Consider the following 20,907-nt stretch of genomic DNA (forward strand, 5'->3'; position numbering starts at 1 on the left):
GTAAATTAGGTGAATCAGTCAAAAAATTGACAAGTGGGACCAGGATCTTCTCACTTCTGATTTTGAATCTAGCAATTATCCAGTTGCTTCTAGCAAAACAGTGTGAAACTAAATAGAAAGGGATGCACAAAGTTTAATAAACATTGCTTAGCACACAAGGGGGATTATGACCAGTAAACAGATGGTATGTCTTTTCCAAATAATCTTGTTATAAATGAGTTAAATAATTGAGTTCTGAGAAAGCTGTCATCTCTGCAAATGCACCTGCCTTCTGTTAGACAGTACCCATATTGGCACCACATGTAGCATACGACTCACAAAATGAACACATTCTGAAGAAAAAAAGTGGTACAGGTTACTGGGAAGCTGTGTTAGGAATTCTGCAGCACAAAACGATTGCTTAGTCTAAATTCTTAAGCTGAAAATAAAAGATACTTGATAGATCCCAAGAAGCCTGAAATACCACAACAAGTGTTTATGATCAACATCTGTAATCAAAAATAAATAAATAAAATAAAAATAAAAATTAAAATAAAATAAAATAAAATAAAATAAAATAAAATAAAATAAAATAAAATAAAATAAAATAAATATTAGAAGATTGAAGCAGAAAATCTAAGCAATGGTATCCATCAGCAATCCTATATTATTCCTACAGTAAAGATTGGAGTCTGCCATATTCCATGCAGTACAGCCCATCTTCCCAGGGCACATTCAGGTACATGGAACTGCAGCAACGTTAGCAGCCTCTTCTACTTTAGGATTTTGCACCTTTCAATCTTGCTGTGTTTGCTTCTAAAGCAAACTCTGCAGTAATCTTTTATTATCAACATGCTATTTTACACATTTATGTAAGAACATTAATCTGATAATTAATTGAATGGAAAATAGCAAAATAATTAACTAAAATAAAAGCAAGCTCCAAGATGTTTGAATGTGCTAAAAATCTACCCGTGATATTTAGGTTTGTTTTTCCACTTGCAATAGGTAAAACCAATATGAAGCAAATAATCACTGTTTCCATCCTGCATTTTGATAGAAGACATTTCTAATATTTTATATGTACCTTTATTGTCATTATTTGTCATAGTCAGACCCTTGGAGAGATTTTGTGACTGGTGCTTGCAGTAAAGAGAATCTAGGCTGGCTGTACTGGATTTGCATTTTCTTTAATTAAGTGAGTTTGGCTAGATCTGTGTCTTATCTCCTGGAATAATTTTCTCCATAAAATTAGGACAGCTAGTTTCTTAAAACAAGGAACTAGAGTATCTTCTGCTTTACAAAAGACGGCAAGCCAATGTTTATGATTAGCTGTTCCTTGAACAACCCCACTAGGAAGTGAAAGGAGCAGGTACTGTCAGTCTGAACTCTCAAATCAGACCTGTGCTCCAAGGTACAAATCCTTGGCAGTACCAGGAGACAATGTAGCTCCCCATTCCTGGGAAGGAGATTCTTGCACATTCCTTTCCTTTCTGTAGGAAGGGCTTCACTGTTTTGCTGTCCTAGAGTGCTTCTTGGCAAAGCTTTTCCTTCTATTGAGGTTTCTAGACAGACCGTGTTCATTTTGGAGCTTTGGCTGTTTAAATAGAAGATATTGCCAGGCTAAACTGGCAGATGAATTCATGTATGCGGTTCAGTGCTTCTTCCGTCTTTTAACATCGAGTATGCAGAGAAAATACATTCCTTTCAAGAGCTGCTCTACAGTTCCATATGCAGGAAAAAAATTGCCCCTTCCTACAGACAGCATGAACAATTTGTTTCAGCATCCATAGCCCTTGTCTTCCTACATTATACAGGAGGTGCCCCCATGAGCAATTAAGCATTGGGATAGGGAAGGAGAAATATTCTTTTTGGTGCAGATTTGCCTTACGTTTCTACCTGGGCTCCAGCAGTACTCACTTAAGCAAGACACACCATCGATGGGTGTGTTTGCAGTTGCTTTCCTTCTGTTGGGACCGTGGGTGCAGCTAGGCTCCAGCGCATGGCCCTGCTGCAGCCCCAGCTCTAGGCTCACCTGACACAGGCCTGGGACTGGCCACTGCTCCAAATGTCTCTGCACAGTGGGGACACTCGGTCCTGTAGCCATGGTGGTGTGCAGTGCATCAGACTCCTCGCTTGGGGCCACACAAGTTGATAATGTTGATTTATCTGCAACGTCTTTACACACAAGTTATTCTCCCTGAAGTTAGTGAGATTTGCAATACAGGAGGACTATGAGTTTGGAACATGAACTACATTAAAGTCTTTATATTGTTCTGCTCTGAAAAGAAAACACCAAACACCTCACCACAAAGATCGCCTTGTTTTGAATTGTGTTTTTCTAAGCAATTAACTCCCTGCTTTTGAGATCCAAATAACAAAATAATAATGTATTGTATACTTTAGAATAAATACACTATAGCAATTACAGTTAATTGCATATGAGATTCTCAATGAGACCTTGGATAAAACAGAGGTGACAAGCAATTTAGCAGACTGTACTTTCAGTGCCAAAATCAATTAAGACATTCTAAATCCTGTAAACATTAATAGTAATTAGTAATCTGTATGTCACTCTGTGTCTTTGACTGATGTCCAGCATGTTCAGCCTTGTGTTTAGCTATGGGGAAGACTTGCTAGCAAGTATTTTAACTTACAGTCTACAGCACACATTTATTGAGAGAGAACAAAATATCTGCATTTATGTATGCTGCTACTGGTGCCAGGGGCTCGAGACTATTTAGGCCAGCCTCTGGATGTCATTGATAGCATAAATACTGAATAAAAATTAATTACTAGGCAATACTAACTAAACCCAAATGAGTTTGGATATGAAGCAGCATTCCTAGCACTGAGCGTGTTATACAGTTTGGCTCACTATTAGATGACATTAGTAGCAGTGGATTAGAAATCCCTTTGGGGTTTTTCTGCAGTGGAATTCCACTAGTTGCAGTGTATCTTACTTCTTCTGAAACATGATTTTAAATGTATTAGGTTCACTCAAGCAATGAATAATAATAATAAAAAAGAGATAAATAACCTTAGCACAGAGAACAATAGTTATCATGGTATACAGCACAGCTTTTTTAAAGACTGGTTCAACCATAATCTTTCTGCAGTAGCCAGCTGCCTTGATAACACGGAGCTGCCTCCGTGTTATATGCCAGTCTCTCCAGGTTGGGGTACATAAACAAATGGGATATAGAGAAGGCACAACCAACTTTGCAGCATTCTTCAACATTTGGTTAGGTAAGGCATCCACCACTTCCCACTACTTACCATGGTCCCAAATGGCCAAAAAAATAAAATTAAAAATAAAAATAATAAATCATACTTCCTGTAGCTTGATCATATTATGAAAAAAAATGTGCATAAAACTATATTACATGAACATTATTTTAAATCTCTTTAGAATCAGATTCTTGCATAGATTCCATAGTTGTGATGTATTTCCTTTAAATTAATGCTAATTCCCATCCTTGGGCTGACAGCAACCTGTTTTTGCCTTACTAATTTCCTGATGATTACCTTTCATGATGTAGATGTCTAATTTTTGCCAACAGTGTATGGCATTGCAGGGAAAAGTTGATCACACTTTTCTATTTTTGTGAATTGTGAATTTATTGTCATTAGCATAGTTTTATTATTCAAGTAAGACAAAAGGGAATAAATGAAATAAAGAGACCTTTCAAATGCATCACTATACTACTAAGATCATAGAATCACAGAATGGTTTGATTTGGAAGTGACCTTAAAGATCATCTAGTTCCCACCTCAGAAAAGTAATTCGAAAAAAAGAAGTAATTTTCTTTTTTATGCAACCACAAACTATAATGCATGGATTTTATAATACATGGAATCATGTATTTTTTAAAAAATACATGAAGAGCTTGTACATCAGGCTCCCAGTATCAGTTTCACTCATGTATGTTTCTTTGAAAATTTTCCTCTCAAAGACAATTTTCAGTTAAAGTAGTACAACAGTCATGAGATGAGATTTAGTGCCTCTGTCTTAGCCAGTTTTGAAAGCTGATTTAGGGTACCATTAAGTTGTGCCCCTGAATAGCATAAAATCAGATAAATGTAGGGGAAGGGAAGCATTTTTGAATGACTAAAATGTGAAATTTAAGAAAACAGAAAACATTTTACTCATAAGGCTAAGATTTTCACTTAAAAACCTGACAACAAGGAAGAAAGAGAAAAAAGGAAAAGGAAGCCGAAGGAGAAAGGACTGTGTGCTTCAAAGAGCTGCTTGTTCCAAATGTCTGGACTAGTGGAAGTTTGGCTGTCAGCAGGTTGCTCAGCAGTGTTGCAGAACTATGAGACAGTTTCTCTAGAGGACTTTCACATAAGTGGTAGGTGGTTCTTTTTATGAGGTACTTTACCATCAGGTATACTACAAAAATTAATAAACAGATGTATATCCTTAAATGGAGACAGTAAAAATACATTGCTTAATCCCCAACGTGGGCAAGGTGGGTCAATCTGGAGAAGGGGATGTTAAAAAGGCCTCTCCCTCCACAAAGCATAGTTTGTATTGTGTGTTTCTGCTATGAAATAATATGAAAGGGATTACTGTGATACTAATCCTTTCAGGTTTCCTTTCAAAAAGTAGCATGCTGAGATGTGCATTTGCAAATCTACCCAGGCCATGAAAGTAAATGTTTGAAAATCTGCGGCTTTTACAAAATGCTGAGATATGCAAAAGATAACTCCAAGTTACCCTGTTGCATAGTCAGATACAAGCTAGAGTCTGTGGTGGGATTTAAGTCTTAAAACAGAAATCCAAGCCTGCAAACAGATATCGTGAATAAATTCCATATCTAAACATTCAGATTAAACCCAGCACAGAAGCAGAGCTTTTGAAATCCTGCTTATGCTTTTATTTATTCCCATTTGAATGTGTATTCCATCAAATCTCCGCATCTCAATTATTGCTTCCTGGCTGATAACAGAGGCACATTTCTATTTGCCAACCTACACAAGAGGAAAATATATTCTGTTTATTATTTATAAGAGTAAAGTGCTGAGAGGTCTCATCAAAACACGGGCTCTTGTCTGTTCACTTTGAAAATACACAGAGTCCTATTCAGGAAGACTACTTTCCACCTAAGTCCTTGGGCCTAATGTTTTCTCTTGGCTGCTTTCTAGGCAGTTTTCTGTTCAGTGCTTTACTGACATCACACTTGAGACTTTCCTTGCTCTCCACTGATTGCAGGCAGGGGATTAGCTGGAGTTTTCACTGCATGTGAAAAAGACAACTGAAAGGGCAAAGAAAAAGCAGCACTGAGAGATTTCTCCAAGATGACACACCAAGAGACTGGCACAGCTCAGAAACGAGCTGTAGTTTCCAGTCTCCAACTAGTCATCTATCCAGTCAACTAAACCATGTTACTGCCTCTAACCATCACTGACTCAGACAAGTTTGTATTAATGTATTATAGAGCAATATTTGATACACAGGGATTTACAGCCAGACATCTCCTATACCCTTTTGTGCATTTGTAGTCCTCATTAGCTGTGGCTAAGTCATTCCATTACTTTGAACCAACCATGTCAGTATCATTCCATTAACTCATTTGCAGAGTCAGGAAAATACTCACTAAAAGCTTTTTCTTTTCTTTTCTTTCTTTCTTTTTTTTTTTTTTTTTTTTTTTTTTCTTCTCTCTCCCAGAGATTAACTAAAAGGTAAAATAATAAGCAACGTTTGGGTTATTACACTCATTAATATTTATCTCAGAAACACTTAAGGGCCTGGCACGTCTTTGCTGTAACTTCCTGGGAATGGCACTACTTGACACATTCCAAAAATGGGGGTTCTTCTTGTGACTTGAGGGCTAGTTATCCAACACCTCTGTATCTAATAGTTTTTTTCATTCCTGCCCTAAGAAAAAAAAAAATCTTTATTTAGTGTCAGCTTTTGCATATTATCAACCCTGGCACATTTGCAATGGATCCAAGATCTTCAGTGGACACAGGCACTGAGATAATGTTTCTTTTAACATCAGTTATGTTATGCTTGGCAGGCCTTCGAGTGTATTTAGTGCAATCATGTTGCAGGGTTCTGGGGCTGCTACAGAAAAGTAAGAATTTCTCCTCTTTTACAGCCTTAGATGTTTTATACTCTGGAGAATTGGACATGCATATTTCCTGGATGCAGCTGACTATTCTTGCTGCCATGTAATTCACTGCACCCTTTTACACATCTACTTTATCAAATTTAATTTGCTCACGTATCTTTGAGATAGCATTTTAAGGCTCTAGTTTTACAGCTTTCTGATCAGTTTTGCTTACTGAGAAAATGAAAAGGGAATGCTAAACATACTAGGGCTTAACGCAACAGCTATGAGAAAACAAAACAGCAGAGTCTGTAGGGATTGCACAGCTTCTTTGCACCTCCATCTCCTATACAGCATCCATCATATTGATGTTGGTTGGGGTAAGAGAAAGGAGAACAGACAGCAAAAGAACAAAGGGAAGAGAGCGACAAATTCCTTTTTGTACACTGATAAATTCAACCTTTGCAAAAATATCTCACAAAGTCAGCAAGGCCGTTCCGAGAGGAAATCCAGTGTGGGAGACGATTAGGGATGCTGCTCAAGACAAAAGGGCCTGGTGAAATAGAAGGCAGTGCTGATTTGTGGGTTTGAATTCCCTAATTCCCCTCCCCTCCTCCCTGGCTCTCATGATTCTGAATGAAACATTAATGCTGCTTCAGATGCTTCTTCCCTCCAAGGCCAATCAGCTGCTCGGCAGGGCGTGAAGCGGTTGTTCATCTGAACAGCTAACGAGGAAGTGGAAGGACAGAGCTAATTCTCAGGCTTTTCCAGCACTGCTGAAGCTCACATTTGCCTTGACACGTGGGGAATGACCTGAAGAGCCTCTCTCCACTTTGGAATAAGAGAAGTGGTACTGTATTAATTCTGAGTAAACAAGCCTGGCTTGTCAGAAGAGATAATTTTTCACTATACAACCATAAACATAGTTTTGAGATTGGAGTGGACACCTTGTCCTGCTTAGTACCATGGCAACAACTGCCACTGGAAATCTTCCTCATAAGAGGGGTGCAGAAAAAAGGAGGTAAAGCAGCCAAACCACTGACAGTGTAAAATCCCCAGACTTCTGTTTTAACAGCACTTGTATTCCTTCTTCTCACAGTTTACAGAACATTCAGAATGAGAAGTAAATCCCGAGATTGTATTTCAGATGTTCCTGGAAGTGACAAATTACTTCCTGCCCCGCCCCCCAACCCAATGTGGGAAGGAAAAAAAAACAAAGTTGAGGTGGCTGAGGCTGTTGCTGGTTCTGTTGGTATTAAGGTCTGCTCTGGTTTCTAGGTCCCAAGAAAAACAGAAAAGAAAGAAGAAAAATGCATCAAAAGGAGAAAGTGCAGTTTTTGTTCGCAGCACTGGGTCTCACTTGTAACACTACACCACGGAAGGACAGATACAGTAATTACTGTCAAATCACTCTGGCAAACCTATACCTGTGCACTGCTATTTTGGGCGCTGCCTTTAGCTATTTTATAGTCACTGGCTCATAGCAGCAGATGAAAGAAATCAGCTTGACTAGTCAAATCACTCTTTATAACACAACAACAGAACAAGAGACAGGTAGAGAATGAATAAGGTAGGCATGAACACGACATTAACTTGAGGATAAGAGCAGATATAAAAGTGTTACACCTTCTACATTTAACAGAAGCTGGCAGGAACAGTGCTGCTGCTGTACAGGAAAGAGCTGACGTGACAGTTTTTACTTATGAGGTGAAGCCACGATGGTGAAGTTTTCTCTTTCTTGATTAACCACATCCCTAGTGTCAGTGTCAAATTATGCTTTCTCAGGCAGGCTTGCCAAACTATGAACTCTCTAAAAAAGGCAAATTTGACTCTAATAAAAAATAGAAATATAACTTCTTACCACAGAAGAATAACAAAGTATATCCACATCTTTTCCTGTCTACTATGTCCCTGTGGACAGGTCCTCAAAATCCCAGGCTTCAATTCAGTTAACTCTAATTGCTGAGCAACAGCAAATCTGCTCAGTGCTCTCTAGCCCCTAAGGAATGTGAGTGATATCTGTTTCTTCTGAGGCCTGGCTGCCACTTCTGCTCCTCGCATCCATCTCCTGAGCCATGCAAGTGACAGGCTGACAGGCTTCCTGCCTGTGCCTGCTGTACTCGGAGGTTTTTGGGCTTTGAGCACAGTGGACTTGGTAGCTGTGCAGGAAAAAGAACTTCCCAGAAAGAGGTCCATTTTATCTCTTTTTCTTTGTGTGACAGCTATAAACCCAGAACAAACAAATCAAATGAAAATACTATCTTGACCCCTCACCTTTCTTTTTAATGGTTAAACCTGGTCTCTGTTCCCCTATTTTCCAGTCCCATACTTTCCTTCATTAAACGTGGTGATCTATCTCACTGCCCTTGACTTGAATGGAAGGAATGCTTGTTTTGAGTCATTCAATCCATCTCTAATATTTGTCACTTTAAAGAAAGAAGAGAGATTAAGTAAAGGTTGATTTTTGCTACCATGAGTATATTAGTGGCATCTGCAGAAAGAAGGGTCTTTCTGATGGCATGATCTGCTGCAGAGTAGAGGGCAATCATAGAATTAAACAAATTTGGAGCTATTAGATTAAATTTATCTCTATATCACCCCAAGCAAATTGGTAACGCTTAACAAAACAGTACTGTTAAGAGCAGTTTTCCATTCAAAGCTTGCTGTATTTTTAAGCAATACCAGATCTGTTTTCTCTTGTATTTGTTTGCCAATGGACGTAAAAGCTCTTTTCAGCAGGTAAGAATTGTCATAATGCCATTGCTACATATCCAGCATCAGCCTTACTATAGGGAATAGAATAGCACTCAGCAAGAACAAATTCAATACCTGCTTTATTTCCCTGTAGTCATACTCAGGAAATACTCTGCCTTTTTATGCCATGTAGAGAGACCTTAGCATAATGAATACTTGAGATCAGCCTATTTATGGTAGACTTCCCAAAAAAGGTAGAATATCTAGTCATCAACTTTATTCATTAAACTTCTCTGGGAAAAAAGAAAAAAAAAAAAAAAAAAAAAAAAGGCACCTCTATCTTAAATGGGTAAAGCATCTGCAGCAAATGGAATCAGGAGATTATAAAACTTGGCCTCATTGATAATTTTCTATTTAACATTGCACATTATGTTGCATGTGCAATATTTGGATAATTTACTGAATTACAACTTGTAACTATTTGCAAAATTTGATAAATGTGAGAAATAATTTCTATAATATCTTAGCACATATTAGCAAAATCATTAACTATATAGGCATGTACCTCTTGCAAATTTCAAAATGGAAAGTTTTAAAAGAGAACTCAAAATTTTATACAGCTGTGGCTAGATGGCTCATGAGATAATCTGTATGTGAGATGGGTGAAATATTACTGTGTAATCAACAATACATGATACAATTACATTCTCAGATCATACTAAATTTGTGGAGAAAATGAACGATACTGGTGAGCTCAGAGAATTAAAACAGATGAATTAAGATTAGAAATGTGAGCACTAAATAGAATGAGATGCTGCTGCAGAATTTGAGTGGGGATAACCAAATGAAAAAAGAAATCAGAAACACAGGTATACACACACACATATATACACATTTAGAACACAAATGGGAAGACCAGACACAAAGCAACCTAGTAAGAATGACAAAGACTAATTTTCAATAATAGATTTTTAAAGATAAATACCTAGTGCTTGGCTAGTTATTACATACATACGAAGAATGTACTTGGGGAATTTCACAGATAGTAAAATAGAACTAAAGTCTTTTGAAAAAAAAACTTCCTGATGGAAACACAGCAAACTGAGGAAAAATATTTCCAAGGGAAGTCAGGAAGTCTTTATCTTTTTATGTCTGCTGAAAATTAAACTGAAAAAAAAAAAAAAAAAAAGAGAGAGAAAGTAGAGAAAGTATACTTAAAGCAACAATCTTTCAAACCCTAATTCTTAATTAGCATGAACTTTGAAAGTTTTAATTCTGAAATCATTAGTTCCTGAGTTTTTTGTTAGTACGCTGGATTTACCATTTGGTAGACACACGTCAGCTGTATATTGGCCCAAGGCATACAGACAAGTATACCAGTTTCAACTGCATCCACTCTATTTTTGAATTCAAAATAACCATAGGAAGTATAAAAGAGAGAATCTGTAGCATGTTTGCCAAAGGAAGCCAAACTGATTTTACTTGGCTAATGAATGTTGAAAATCCAAAAAATGCAGCTAAACATATTGAGCAACATAAAAACACACAAAATTCACTGTGATTATGATAGCTAATGTACCAAATGTGCAAACCACCAGCTGTTATGTATGACATTTTCTTTATGTTACAGATTTTTTTGTACTTTCCAGATAAAAGGATCAAGTACTCAGTACTTAACAGTAGTACAGAACATGCAAAGAGATTTATCTTGTAAAATGATAATCTTTAGGAATTGAGGATTGTATAAGTTGCCACTGACAGCATTTTTATGAAAAATCCTTCCATCTGTAATTAATTATTCTAAATTCTTATCCCTTGAACTAAAATGTTGTTAACAGTATAAAAGGGACATAAAGCTTTAGACCAAAATAATATCTCTCCATCTCTTTGGTCTAAATAAAGCCCCAAAAGAGCTTAAATTAATGACAAAAATAGAGCAAAAGATGCACCAAAGTATTCTTAAGTACAGCTTTGTGCTAAATCATCAAGGATCTTCACTTTCAGTGGGGGAAGAACTAAAACCTAGAAATGTGGTTTTTACCATAAATGTAAACAGAAGAATGAATTGCAAAAATATGATGCTCCTGTACTATGTAAGGGAAGAGCCAGGAAGTACAGCTTTCAGTTACAATTTTGTCTTGACTTCTTATTGAAGACATTATTGACCATATTGCTCGATCTGCATTGTTCACCTGCCTGGTAGCTCTTCTTCCCAGGTCATGGTAGAGTAAGTGATGGAAGAGAAGGGAAGGAACTGTAGTGGATTCTTTCTACTTCCGCCCCATATGTGAAGGGGTAACCAGGAGTGCTTTTGCTTCCAACTCCTCTGATAAGCTGACCTGTAATCACTGCATACTGCTATCTTTTTACTGAAGGAAGAGAAGAGGCAGGGGCTACCTTTCTTCTGACTCGGTTCAACCCAAAGCCAGTACTTAAGCTGTCACTGAACAGCACAGTTGCTAACTTCTCAAATCAAAGTCACAACCGAGTAATGAATAATAAATTCCAGATATACACCCACTCAGTTCAAAACACTATTTAGATCTGTACTCTGCATGGTTCAAAACAACTGGAAAAACAGCAGGTTTTCCTAAATGAAAATAAAATAAAACAACAACAACAAAAATAATATTTCCGATATATCTTTTTTTTTTTTTTTTTTTTTTTTTTCCCACTGTAGAAGCACTGTGAGAAAACAAGGCTTAATTCCTGAGTATTAGAGCAGTCTTCCAGGTCAATGCCAACATTGCTCCACCTATGTGCAATGCACTAGTGGAACCACTGGGACACAGAGGAATCATGGAACAGGATTACAATGGGAAATATTAACCCCTCCCCTGTTGTCTGATAGTGTAAAATATTTTCCAAGAGAATTAATGGAAGATTTATTAACACAATTTTCTTTTTTTTTTTTTTTTAATGAGCTGATTAAAAAGGGGAATTGAGGTAAGGCAGGAGCAACAAATTTCCCTAATATAGGGAAATATACTGCTCAGTGGCAAAAATGCACTTGCAGTGTATCATATGACTCTTGAAACTGTTAATCAACAGCAATCAAATTTGTGACAGAAGTAGAGATTACCAAGTTTAGTTCTTGCTTATGTCATGCAGCCAATTCAAGAAAACAGATCCTACTGTTGCTACACTGAAGGAAAAATAGCAGTTTATGTTCAACCTCTACTTACTACACACCAAAGATGCTAAACTGCCACACAGCCTCGAGACTGAATTTAACTGGATCTGCTGTTCACAGAACTGCTTGTTATGACAGTAATCATTTTGGAGTTACATTTCTAGGTCTCTGAATTGTCAGTGTAATTAAACTCTCAGAAATTAGTTTGGAAAGGAAATTTCCAGAAAGCTATCTGCGGGGAGGAATGTGGACGAGCATTTGGACTTGAATCACACAGAAATGTAACAATGCTGTTTTTGCAAACTGTTAGAATTTTGCATTCTTGTAACACATTTATGTTTTTGATGAATTAATGACCCATAAATCCATTACAGTAGCACCTCTACATAAGAGATTGGGGCTTTAAGCCTCCAAACATAAATTGCTGCCTGCAGAAATTAAGCTTAGAGATACTTCTTAGGAAACTGCAATTAGCAAATTCTTCCTCCTCTCCCCCCTAACTAAGGGAAATGTGCAAACCCTATTGAAATAAGACTTATGACAAATGCAGTGATAAAGTTTTAGTGGCAAGAACAGTCATATGTGCTAGGGCTAAATTTAGCCTCCTGTTTTTCATCAGCAAAACTGGCATTTAAGATGAGAATTCAGGTATAAGACAGACTGTGTGCTATTTAGCCATCCTACTTTTTAAAAGGTTGTTGTTTTGTCATTACTCTTTTGGGCTATTTTCAATGATGAAAACAACAGAAGTTTGGTATGATTGCTATATAAGAGGGAAGCCAAAACACAATGGAAATGGAAGCCCCAGAATCCTCTTGCTTTCCACACCTAGGCTGAATGCAGAGGCCAAGAAGGGCTAAAAGCCACCTTTCTTCTTTTCTTATACAGCTAAATTTGCTCTCCCCATGACATCCAAGAGCAACCAGAAGACAGGAATTGCACTAGTCTTAGTCAAAGGGACTACAGAAAAGTAGTCCTATCTCTTTCCCTAAATTGGAAGTACTGCTATGCTAACGGCATGTACGAAGTTGCTTTGCACCACTAAAAACTGTAAAATGACTTCACTGGTGAAAGGATCTGTCCTTTCATGCATGAACAGTATTTAATATAACTACGCTCCAACCTAATCAAAGTTCAAGATCACAGTTTTATAATAAGAATTATCTTTGTAGTCTTCCTTTTCTCTGCCTCTGGAGTGTAACTTGTAAGCGAAACATCTACCATCTAACATATCTCTAGGTTACATATGAAAAGAACACAATTTTATCTGGGGAAAAGAATCTCCAAGCAGTTATATCAAAGTAAGACATTTATCTAGAAAGAGAGCGATGTATCTACTTTTCATTTTTGTTCATATTCTCCATACTTTTTTAAAATTTATTATTAATTAATTATTAATAATATTAGTACATAATAATTATAAGTTTATAATATATATAATATATTATAAGTATAATATTAATAATTAATAATTAATATTTTTAAAATTTTATTATTATTTTCCAAAGAAAAAGTTACAAGCCATCAGGTCATTATTAAGCACGCAGTATCTTTTCTTTCAGCATTAATTGCTCTTTCTTCACTTTACTTCTAATTTTAGTTATCTGTTTAGCACACATTTTCCAGGAAACCCAAATACTAAGTTCCTCCAGTATTACAGGAAAGTTTCTGAGTGCCTATTTCTTTACACTAGCAGAGCATCTCAGAATATAGGCAATATGAAATACTTATTTTTACCTTCTGCGGACTTTTTTTTTCTGATTTTTCAGAAGTGAAACAATGCATATTTTCATTTTAAAAATACATAACTGCACTGTATTTTCTTTTTAAAATCTTGAAACAGTACTTTGGTTTTTGAAACTCAAAGTGACTTGGACACTATATTCATCATTCATTTGACATCATCAGTGAATGTTTCATACTTGTTTTCTATTTTGTAAGGAGCTTTGCACTAATGCAGCTTATAGAATACTATCAGTTTTGCATGGCAGTGTTTTACATTCATCTTGCAGAAGGAAAATGAAAATAGAGGAAGCAATCACTCATAATGAATAAAAACATACTGAAAGTTATTTTACCTACTCATATATTTTTCACATCTTTACAACTTTGTAAATGCTTTTTTTGCATTCATCTAGATAAATCCAGATGTATTTAGCATCTTGAAGGAATTCTGCAACTAGTTATATTCATGGAATGCAATTTTATATGAAGGATTTTACTTTAATTGAGGAATTACAAATCGTATCTGGGAACAGGCTGAGGAGAAAAGGTAAGCTGAGTATTAGCTTCCTGCGGAACAAGCTGTGCCCCAGGATGATACTCTGCACAAACTTTGATTCTCACTTTTCACTGGTAAACTGGGAGGCCACATTTCAGCCAGTTAGGACTTTTTGCTTCTTTGTTCTTTTTCTTTCCTGAAATTGGAAGTATACTTAAAACGAACAAAACAAAAAAGTAGTGATTAATAAGATTCTTAAATCCTACTGCAAGAACATAACTTTACCTGTAATTGTACCAATATTGTTCCTTCAATGTCTTTCAGATTTCCATGCCCACTTTTTTGTTTCTTGATTGTCAACTGTCTTTAACTTAATCATATAATAAAATCTGACTTTCTGACACTGTACAACATTTATCTCTTACTTACAAACTGTGGTATACATTAAGCCTAATGGTATCACTATACCCACAATATTCACCATGGATTCCATTTTAGCATCTGTTAGTCAATTTTGAAGTAATTAAGAATAGCATAAGACTTTACCGGCTTATTCTCAAGAGATGCAGTCCAACACAAGAGATGAGGACAGGAAGATTTAATTTTAATGTCTACTCTTTATTGCACTTACTATGACCTTAATGAGAATTCATTATGATTAATGGCCTAGACTTTTTATATAGGCTTTATACAGACTATATAAAAAGACTTCTATAGACTTTTATAATTTATACAGACTATCTTTTTTCTTATCTTCACAAACATCTTTTTGCACAGTCTTCAGGTTCATAACAGCCTCCTCTGAACTTTGTAAATTTTTTATTCTAAGATTTCAAGGGTTGCAACCTTTTACTCTTTGACTAAAGGTAGAAAAGTTCAACCTGTAGAATGTGCTAAGGCCATGCACTTTTGTCTAAGACAGCCTCAGTGTGCCTTTTATACTTTTCCGTTATATAACTGAACTTTACTGATATCCAGTAATACCAATAAACACATAACTATGCATTAAGCACTTTGTTCCAGTATTTAGCAGTCAGTAGAAGGTATGCAGGCAGCACAAGTCATTTCAAAGTTGGCAAAACACTACAACAAAAGGCAATGCAGAAATTCATTAAGTCTATGCACAGCAATAGCAACCTACCACTGCCAGCTCTGTGAAGTTCTCCTTGTTTAAAAAAATAATAGAAAATAAATAAACACACCAAAAATCACCAAAAACTATAACAACAACCAGGGCTTTGAGGTTGATTTCTAAATCGATTTCAATTCTGATACAGTCAAGTTAACCAGAACGGAAAGGTAATTCATACTCATGTACCAGCTGTTAGACTAAGAGTGGGACGCTAGATCCAACCACCAAAAAAGGCTTACTTCTTCTCTTCTGTGCCAAAATCTAAACTATCCTAACTTGAAGACATGCAACTTTTTCTCTTGATTTTTTCTCAAAACATTCATCTTTTAAAAAGTTCACTCATACAACGTGTCCTTTCTAGCAGTTTTGATTCATGCCATGACAACTTTTTTAGTTGCAAAATCTATTAGAGGAATAGTCCACAAGGAGATGCAACTTTTTTGGTCTTAACTCCTGTTTTATTAATTGACAGTGTCTCCATTCAGCTCTTCTGCCTTTGTGTTTTTCTTACACATTGGTATAACCCCTCCACTCAAGCAACTTCCATTCCTCATCTGCAACAGTTGCTGCTGGCTTTAGTTGTCATGGGGGTGACAGTGTGTGATCTTGAGTGATTGTTTTCAAACTCCCATATGACTAACATGGTTTTCTTTTGAATATCTATGAGGTACATATGTAATGTATTCATAAGGGAAAATTTATATTTGGTGTGCTCAAACTTTTTACAGCACTTTATCCTTATAAAACCCTTCTATGCTATAGAGATACTAACATTTTACAAATAGAGAAGGGAGGAATGGAACAGACAAAGATGCATCTTGTTAAGGTATCCAAATGCTTAAGGATGCCTACTGGGATTTTCAAGAGAGGTCTGACATATAACTGCTATTGAACTAATTGAAAAACTTTTCACTAAATGCCTAATTTGCATTTTTAGTTTTCTGAAAACCTTTAAAATCTGACTCACCCATGTCACCCTTTTAATCCAGCAGACCAGTGCATTCAGTCTGGAACTCATTAGCCCTTAAACTTATGCTCTAAGCAGTTCACAGTGCTTCCCATAGGACAAGGTGGATGAAAAATAAGCTGTGCATGTTCCAAACACCCAGCCCGGTGCCCTCCCTCCTTCTCTGAGTCCCACACCATGTTCTCAGATGGTGGGGAGCCAGTATCTACTGTGCCTGTCCAGTCTCCCTACCATTCCCACAATACAGCCAACATACATGAATAGCTCAAACCAAGTGGGCTGCTGTAAAGCATCCGTGTCTATCACGTAGTTGGGGTAGGCAAGCCCTACTTTATTGGAGAAAAAACACATACAAGCATGCATAAACACCTTAATTGTTGTACAAAAACCCATCGTGAATGTTTTCTAGCTGCACTTTTCTCAACTCGAGCAATGTTGTACACATTTTTAGATAGGTCTGTTGTCTGGCCCTAGAGGAGGTTGCTCAGTTTGGCTAATGCATTCACACAGCAAAGAAACATGCGTTATAGCAATTACAGCTTCTTCTTTTGCCTGTTTCTGCTAGGAGGATGCTGTCTTTCAGCACAGGTTTTCTTCACCTCCCTAAATTTAGGCCACTAGTTGCTGGAGAGTGGCTGGACTAGCTGTCAGGTCCTTTTTCATGACATTTCACCATTGTTAAGTCAACGAAATTCACAATGTAAATCAAGCCAGTGTGATTGCAAATCTTATTCCTTCTTTTTGGAAGTCAGGTACACTGTCTTCTTACAGCCCATACCATCACATCACTGGTTAAACAAACCTCATGGGCAGACAGTTTACTGGGACAACATATGTATTTTAATCAAAGAAATACAAGGCAGGGTAAATTAGTAAATTCCTGCCATAACGTTGCTACTCTACAGACGTGGTTTCTGAGTCAGGGCTCATGGGTAATGTGTTGCCTGCTAGACCCTCTGAGACTGCCTGCAGCTGCAGAAAATAAAAATGTTAAAATTGAGGCCAATAGGAAGATGCTGCCTGCAGCATAATTGCTCGCTGTTGTTGCACATCGGCTGGCGAAGGTTAGAGAGCGCTGCTCTGTGTAATTGAGCGGGTTTGCAACAGTACCAGAGTCTGTTTACATAATAATGTATAATAATGGTTTAAGCAGAACAGGTAGAAATAAACACAATTCAGTGTTTTGTCTTTAGGTAGGGGTGATGAATTTTTACTGAGCACAGCATGTCTGAAAAATGCTCCCAAACCAATGCCAGGTATTCTTTGCCTGAGGCTGATGGAAAAAACAGGCACCTTCTTCAAGGAATCCAAAAAGCTCTTATCCAAGTTAGCTGAGGCTGAAGTCTTCACATGCATTTCTAGTAATTTAGTATTCAAAGAGAGCACTGATTTAAGTAGACATTTTGGGAATCATCACCTGATATACAAATATGTGATTAATCCCTTGGTAAATGAAAATTACAGAAAATCACAGGTGTCTGTTACAAAAATTACTGCTTATGTGAACAAAGCAATTAAATCTGTCTATATGAACAAAACAATTAAATCTGTCTAATTTTAAAAAATCCTTATCAAACAGTGCATGAATTACTTAAATTTGAACATTTCAAGTGAGAGATAAGCCAGAATGGCTGCAAATAAATTTGGATATGAGCAGACTGAGTATAGGAAAACTCCTTATTCATTTATTGTGATAGAAGAGCTCCCCCCCTCCCCATTTTCTTCTTGATACTGGTTTCCTCTGGGCCTTTTAGCATATCCAAGCATTTGTCAGGAAGTTGCACTTTGAGTCCTACTTCAGGTTTCCCAGATCACATAAAAGCGTTTAAGATTACAGAGTAATTTGACTGCCCTGTGCTAAGTGAGCTAACTTGTCCCAGGGAATATTACAGAAAATCATACTGTACTGTGCTGATCAGCTGATCTAGCACCGAGGCTTTTCAGCACTACAAATGTTTACCAACTTCTCTTTTAACTCTTTAAATTTCTGCTCACAGTGAGCAAACTCCACTTGAGGGTGTTAACATAAATACGTTAAGCTCCTAAGTGAAACTGTACTTTGCCTTTCCCTTATGGCCAGAGGTGTCCAGAACATCGTCAGCCTTTCAGCATTTTGGACTAGTTGAAAGCTTAAGAAGCTTCCTTAAGCGAAAGTTTTTAAATCAGTGCTGTGCCAAGACACAAGAGGCAACCATAATCCAGCCGCACACCGTCACCGTACATCTCGCCAGACCTCCGGCCCGCACACCTGCTACGGAACTGCAAGGAGCAGCCTTCGCAGCCTGCCAGGAGGCAGAACTGGGAAGTTAGGTTGGATGGAGCCGTGCGTGAAGTGCCCCGAAAATCCCTTAGGAGCCAGCGCCGCGGGGAGGGCCCGGGGAGCACGGAGAGAGCCCCGAGCCCGGCGACGCTGCAGCAAGCTCCGGAGGCGGCTGCACCGGCCGAGGATGCCGTGCCCCGAGGCGCCGCACCGGGCAAGGATGCCGTGGCCCGTGGCGGCCGCCGAGGCCGTCCCCGGGGCCGCGGGTCGCCCAGCCGGGCGAGAAAGTTGCCCGGAGCCCTTCCCTCGGCCGGCAGCAGCCGTGCCCGGGAGTCCCGGGGGGGCCGCGTCTCCCCGGAGCGCCGGGCTCCGCCCGCCTGCGATGCGAGCGAGCGCCGGGCGCCGCGGCGGCCGCCGGCGGAGCGGGGGAAGGTGCCCCGGGCCCGGGCTGCGGGGGTGCCCCCGTCCCTGGCAGCGGCCCCGAGGGGCCGGGAGGCCTCGGTCCACAGCCCCGGCCCCCCTCCCGACCCCTGCGGGGGGTCCTCCCTCCTCCCGCCCGGGGAGCCGCGGTACCTGAGTCGGTGAGGCGGGGCCGGGCTCTGTCCCGCAGGTAGTAGATGAAATCCCGGCAGTTGTCGTTCTCCACCGCCCCGACGGAGCAGAGCTCGGCCAGCAGCTGCAGCGCTTTCTGGCAGATCTCGTCCTCCCTGTCGCCGGGCATCGCCCCCCAGCATCCTCGGGCGCGGAGCGGAGCTCTGCGGTCAGGCGCCGCGCCGCTGCCCGCCGCCGGCCCCGCCGCCGCCGCCGCCCTCCTGCAGCCGCCCGCGCCGCGGGGCCGCCGCCCGCATCCTCCGCCAGCGCCGCCGGCCGCGCACCCGCCCCGCCGGGCCGCCCGCCGCGCCCCCCGCTGCCAGCTTCGCCCCGCCGGGGGCCGTCCCGCAGCCTCTGCCCGCCGGCCGCGCCGCCGCGCTCCTCTGGGGCGGCCGAGGAGGAGGAGGAGGAGGAGAGGAGGAGGAGGAGGAGGAGGAGGACCCACCAGTTGAATGCGGGAGCGGGGAGGGCGGGCGCCCGCCCAGCCGCGCCGCCGCAGCAATTCCCGGCGCGGGGGGCACCCAGCCGGGGGTCCCCACACACCCCCCGACAGAGCCGGGCCGGGGAGAATTTGCAGGGTGTAGGAAAAGGAGGCCTCGGGTGCGGGTCTCTGCAGGCAGCAAGCCTCGGGAAACTCTTCTTCCTCCTCCTCCTCCTCCTCTTCATCACGAGCCAGGCCCTAGCCCCCTCTTTGCTGGTCTGCGTTTAGTGTCTATAAACAGTTAAACACCGTGAGCTCTTTGCGCCTCGCTGTCTGCTCCTACTCAGAAAGGATTGCATTCACTCAACTAATTGTCTTGAAATTATTTCGCGATAAATAATGCGTGCCCCAGCAGTCGGGAGCCTAGCGGAGGGGAAAACGTTTATAGTCTGAGTCCCGTGGAGCTAACGGTGTGCTTCAGCTGGTTTGTGGGGCGGGTTAGGAGGAGTTAAAGCATCACTGACAAATCCCAGGCACCCGAGAACCGGGCCCAGCTTGAGGAGCAGGCAGGAGAGCCTCCTGCTCTCCCGGGGGAGGCAGCAGGCTGGGAAGCCACCATCCAATGCGTGTAGTTATCCAGAGAAGCAGGAAAGGTGTGAGGTGCTGCTTGGCCCCCTGGACTGGTCGGCAGGGAGGCTGTTGGTTTTGTGAGGAGAGAAGCTGAGAAGCTACTACATTTAACTTGATGTTTTATGGCTCTGTTTTAGAGTGGTTTAAGCAAACATCAGAGGCCATGATGAGCTTGGAAAGTTCAGCCTACTGCTCAAAAACTGGTGATAACTGTTCTAGAATAGTGCGTACAGCAACATCTTCTGGTGGAAACTGTTTTTGTATTCTTTCTTTTTTTTTTTTTTTCTTCCCTCCCTCCCTCCCTCCCTCCCTCCCTCCCTCCCTCCCTTCCTTCCTTCCTTCCTTCCTTCCTTCCTTCCTTCCTTCCTTCCTTCCTTCCTCCCTTCCTCCCTTCCTCCCTTCCTCCCTTCCTTCCTTCCTTCCTTAAGAAAAAACTATAGCAGTGAAATAAGTTACAACATACTCTGTGACTAGGGAGGACATTAACAACAGAAGTTGTTTACTAGTGTAAGGATTGCTAGTGCTGTGGCACCATTGCTTATGTCTCAAAGGCATGAGCTTTTTCCTTTCTAATAGAAAAATGATGTCTGTAAAACATGGTTGTATAAACCAGGTATAATTCCATCAGCAAACAGGTAACTGTCATGCTGGCTTCTTCTTAGAAGTTAATCATAGATAAAGAAATGGCCTGTAGCTGTTATACTTACTGAAATCATACTTCTGAAGCCCAGAGATATTCATAAGTATATGTTTTCACAACCAAGCAAGAGGAAACTTCCTACTAAAGAAGGGCTGTAGTTTACAGAACTTGGTAGAACCT

General features: G+C 40.0%; 1 protein-coding gene across 4 annotated transcripts in view; it reads right to left on the bottom strand.

The window, feature by feature from the left end:
• Nucleotides 1-19,262, bottom strand: part of SYT9 (synaptotagmin 9) — a 67,414-nt gene extending 48,152 nt beyond the window's left edge. For 3 of the 4 annotated variants that reach the window (XR_014693889.1, XM_084521967.1, XM_084521966.1), the window contains exon 1: nucleotides 19,019-19,262. Coding sequence is in view for 3 of the 4 variants with exons in the window: in XM_084521967.1 (XP_084378093.1) it covers nucleotides 19,019-19,166 (148 nt within the window). In the remaining variant the exon portion in view is untranslated. The remainder of the gene's footprint in view (nucleotides 1-19,018) is intronic. The other variant, XM_084521968.1, reaches the window with a different exon arrangement.
• Between the last annotated feature and the right edge of the window lie 1,645 nt (nucleotides 19,263-20,907).

The sequence above is a fragment of the Aythya ferina genome (genome assembly GCF_964211825.1).
Source record: "Aythya ferina genome assembly, chromosome: 5".
Classification (NCBI taxonomy): Eukaryota; Metazoa; Chordata; class Aves; order Anseriformes; family Anatidae; genus Aythya; species Aythya ferina.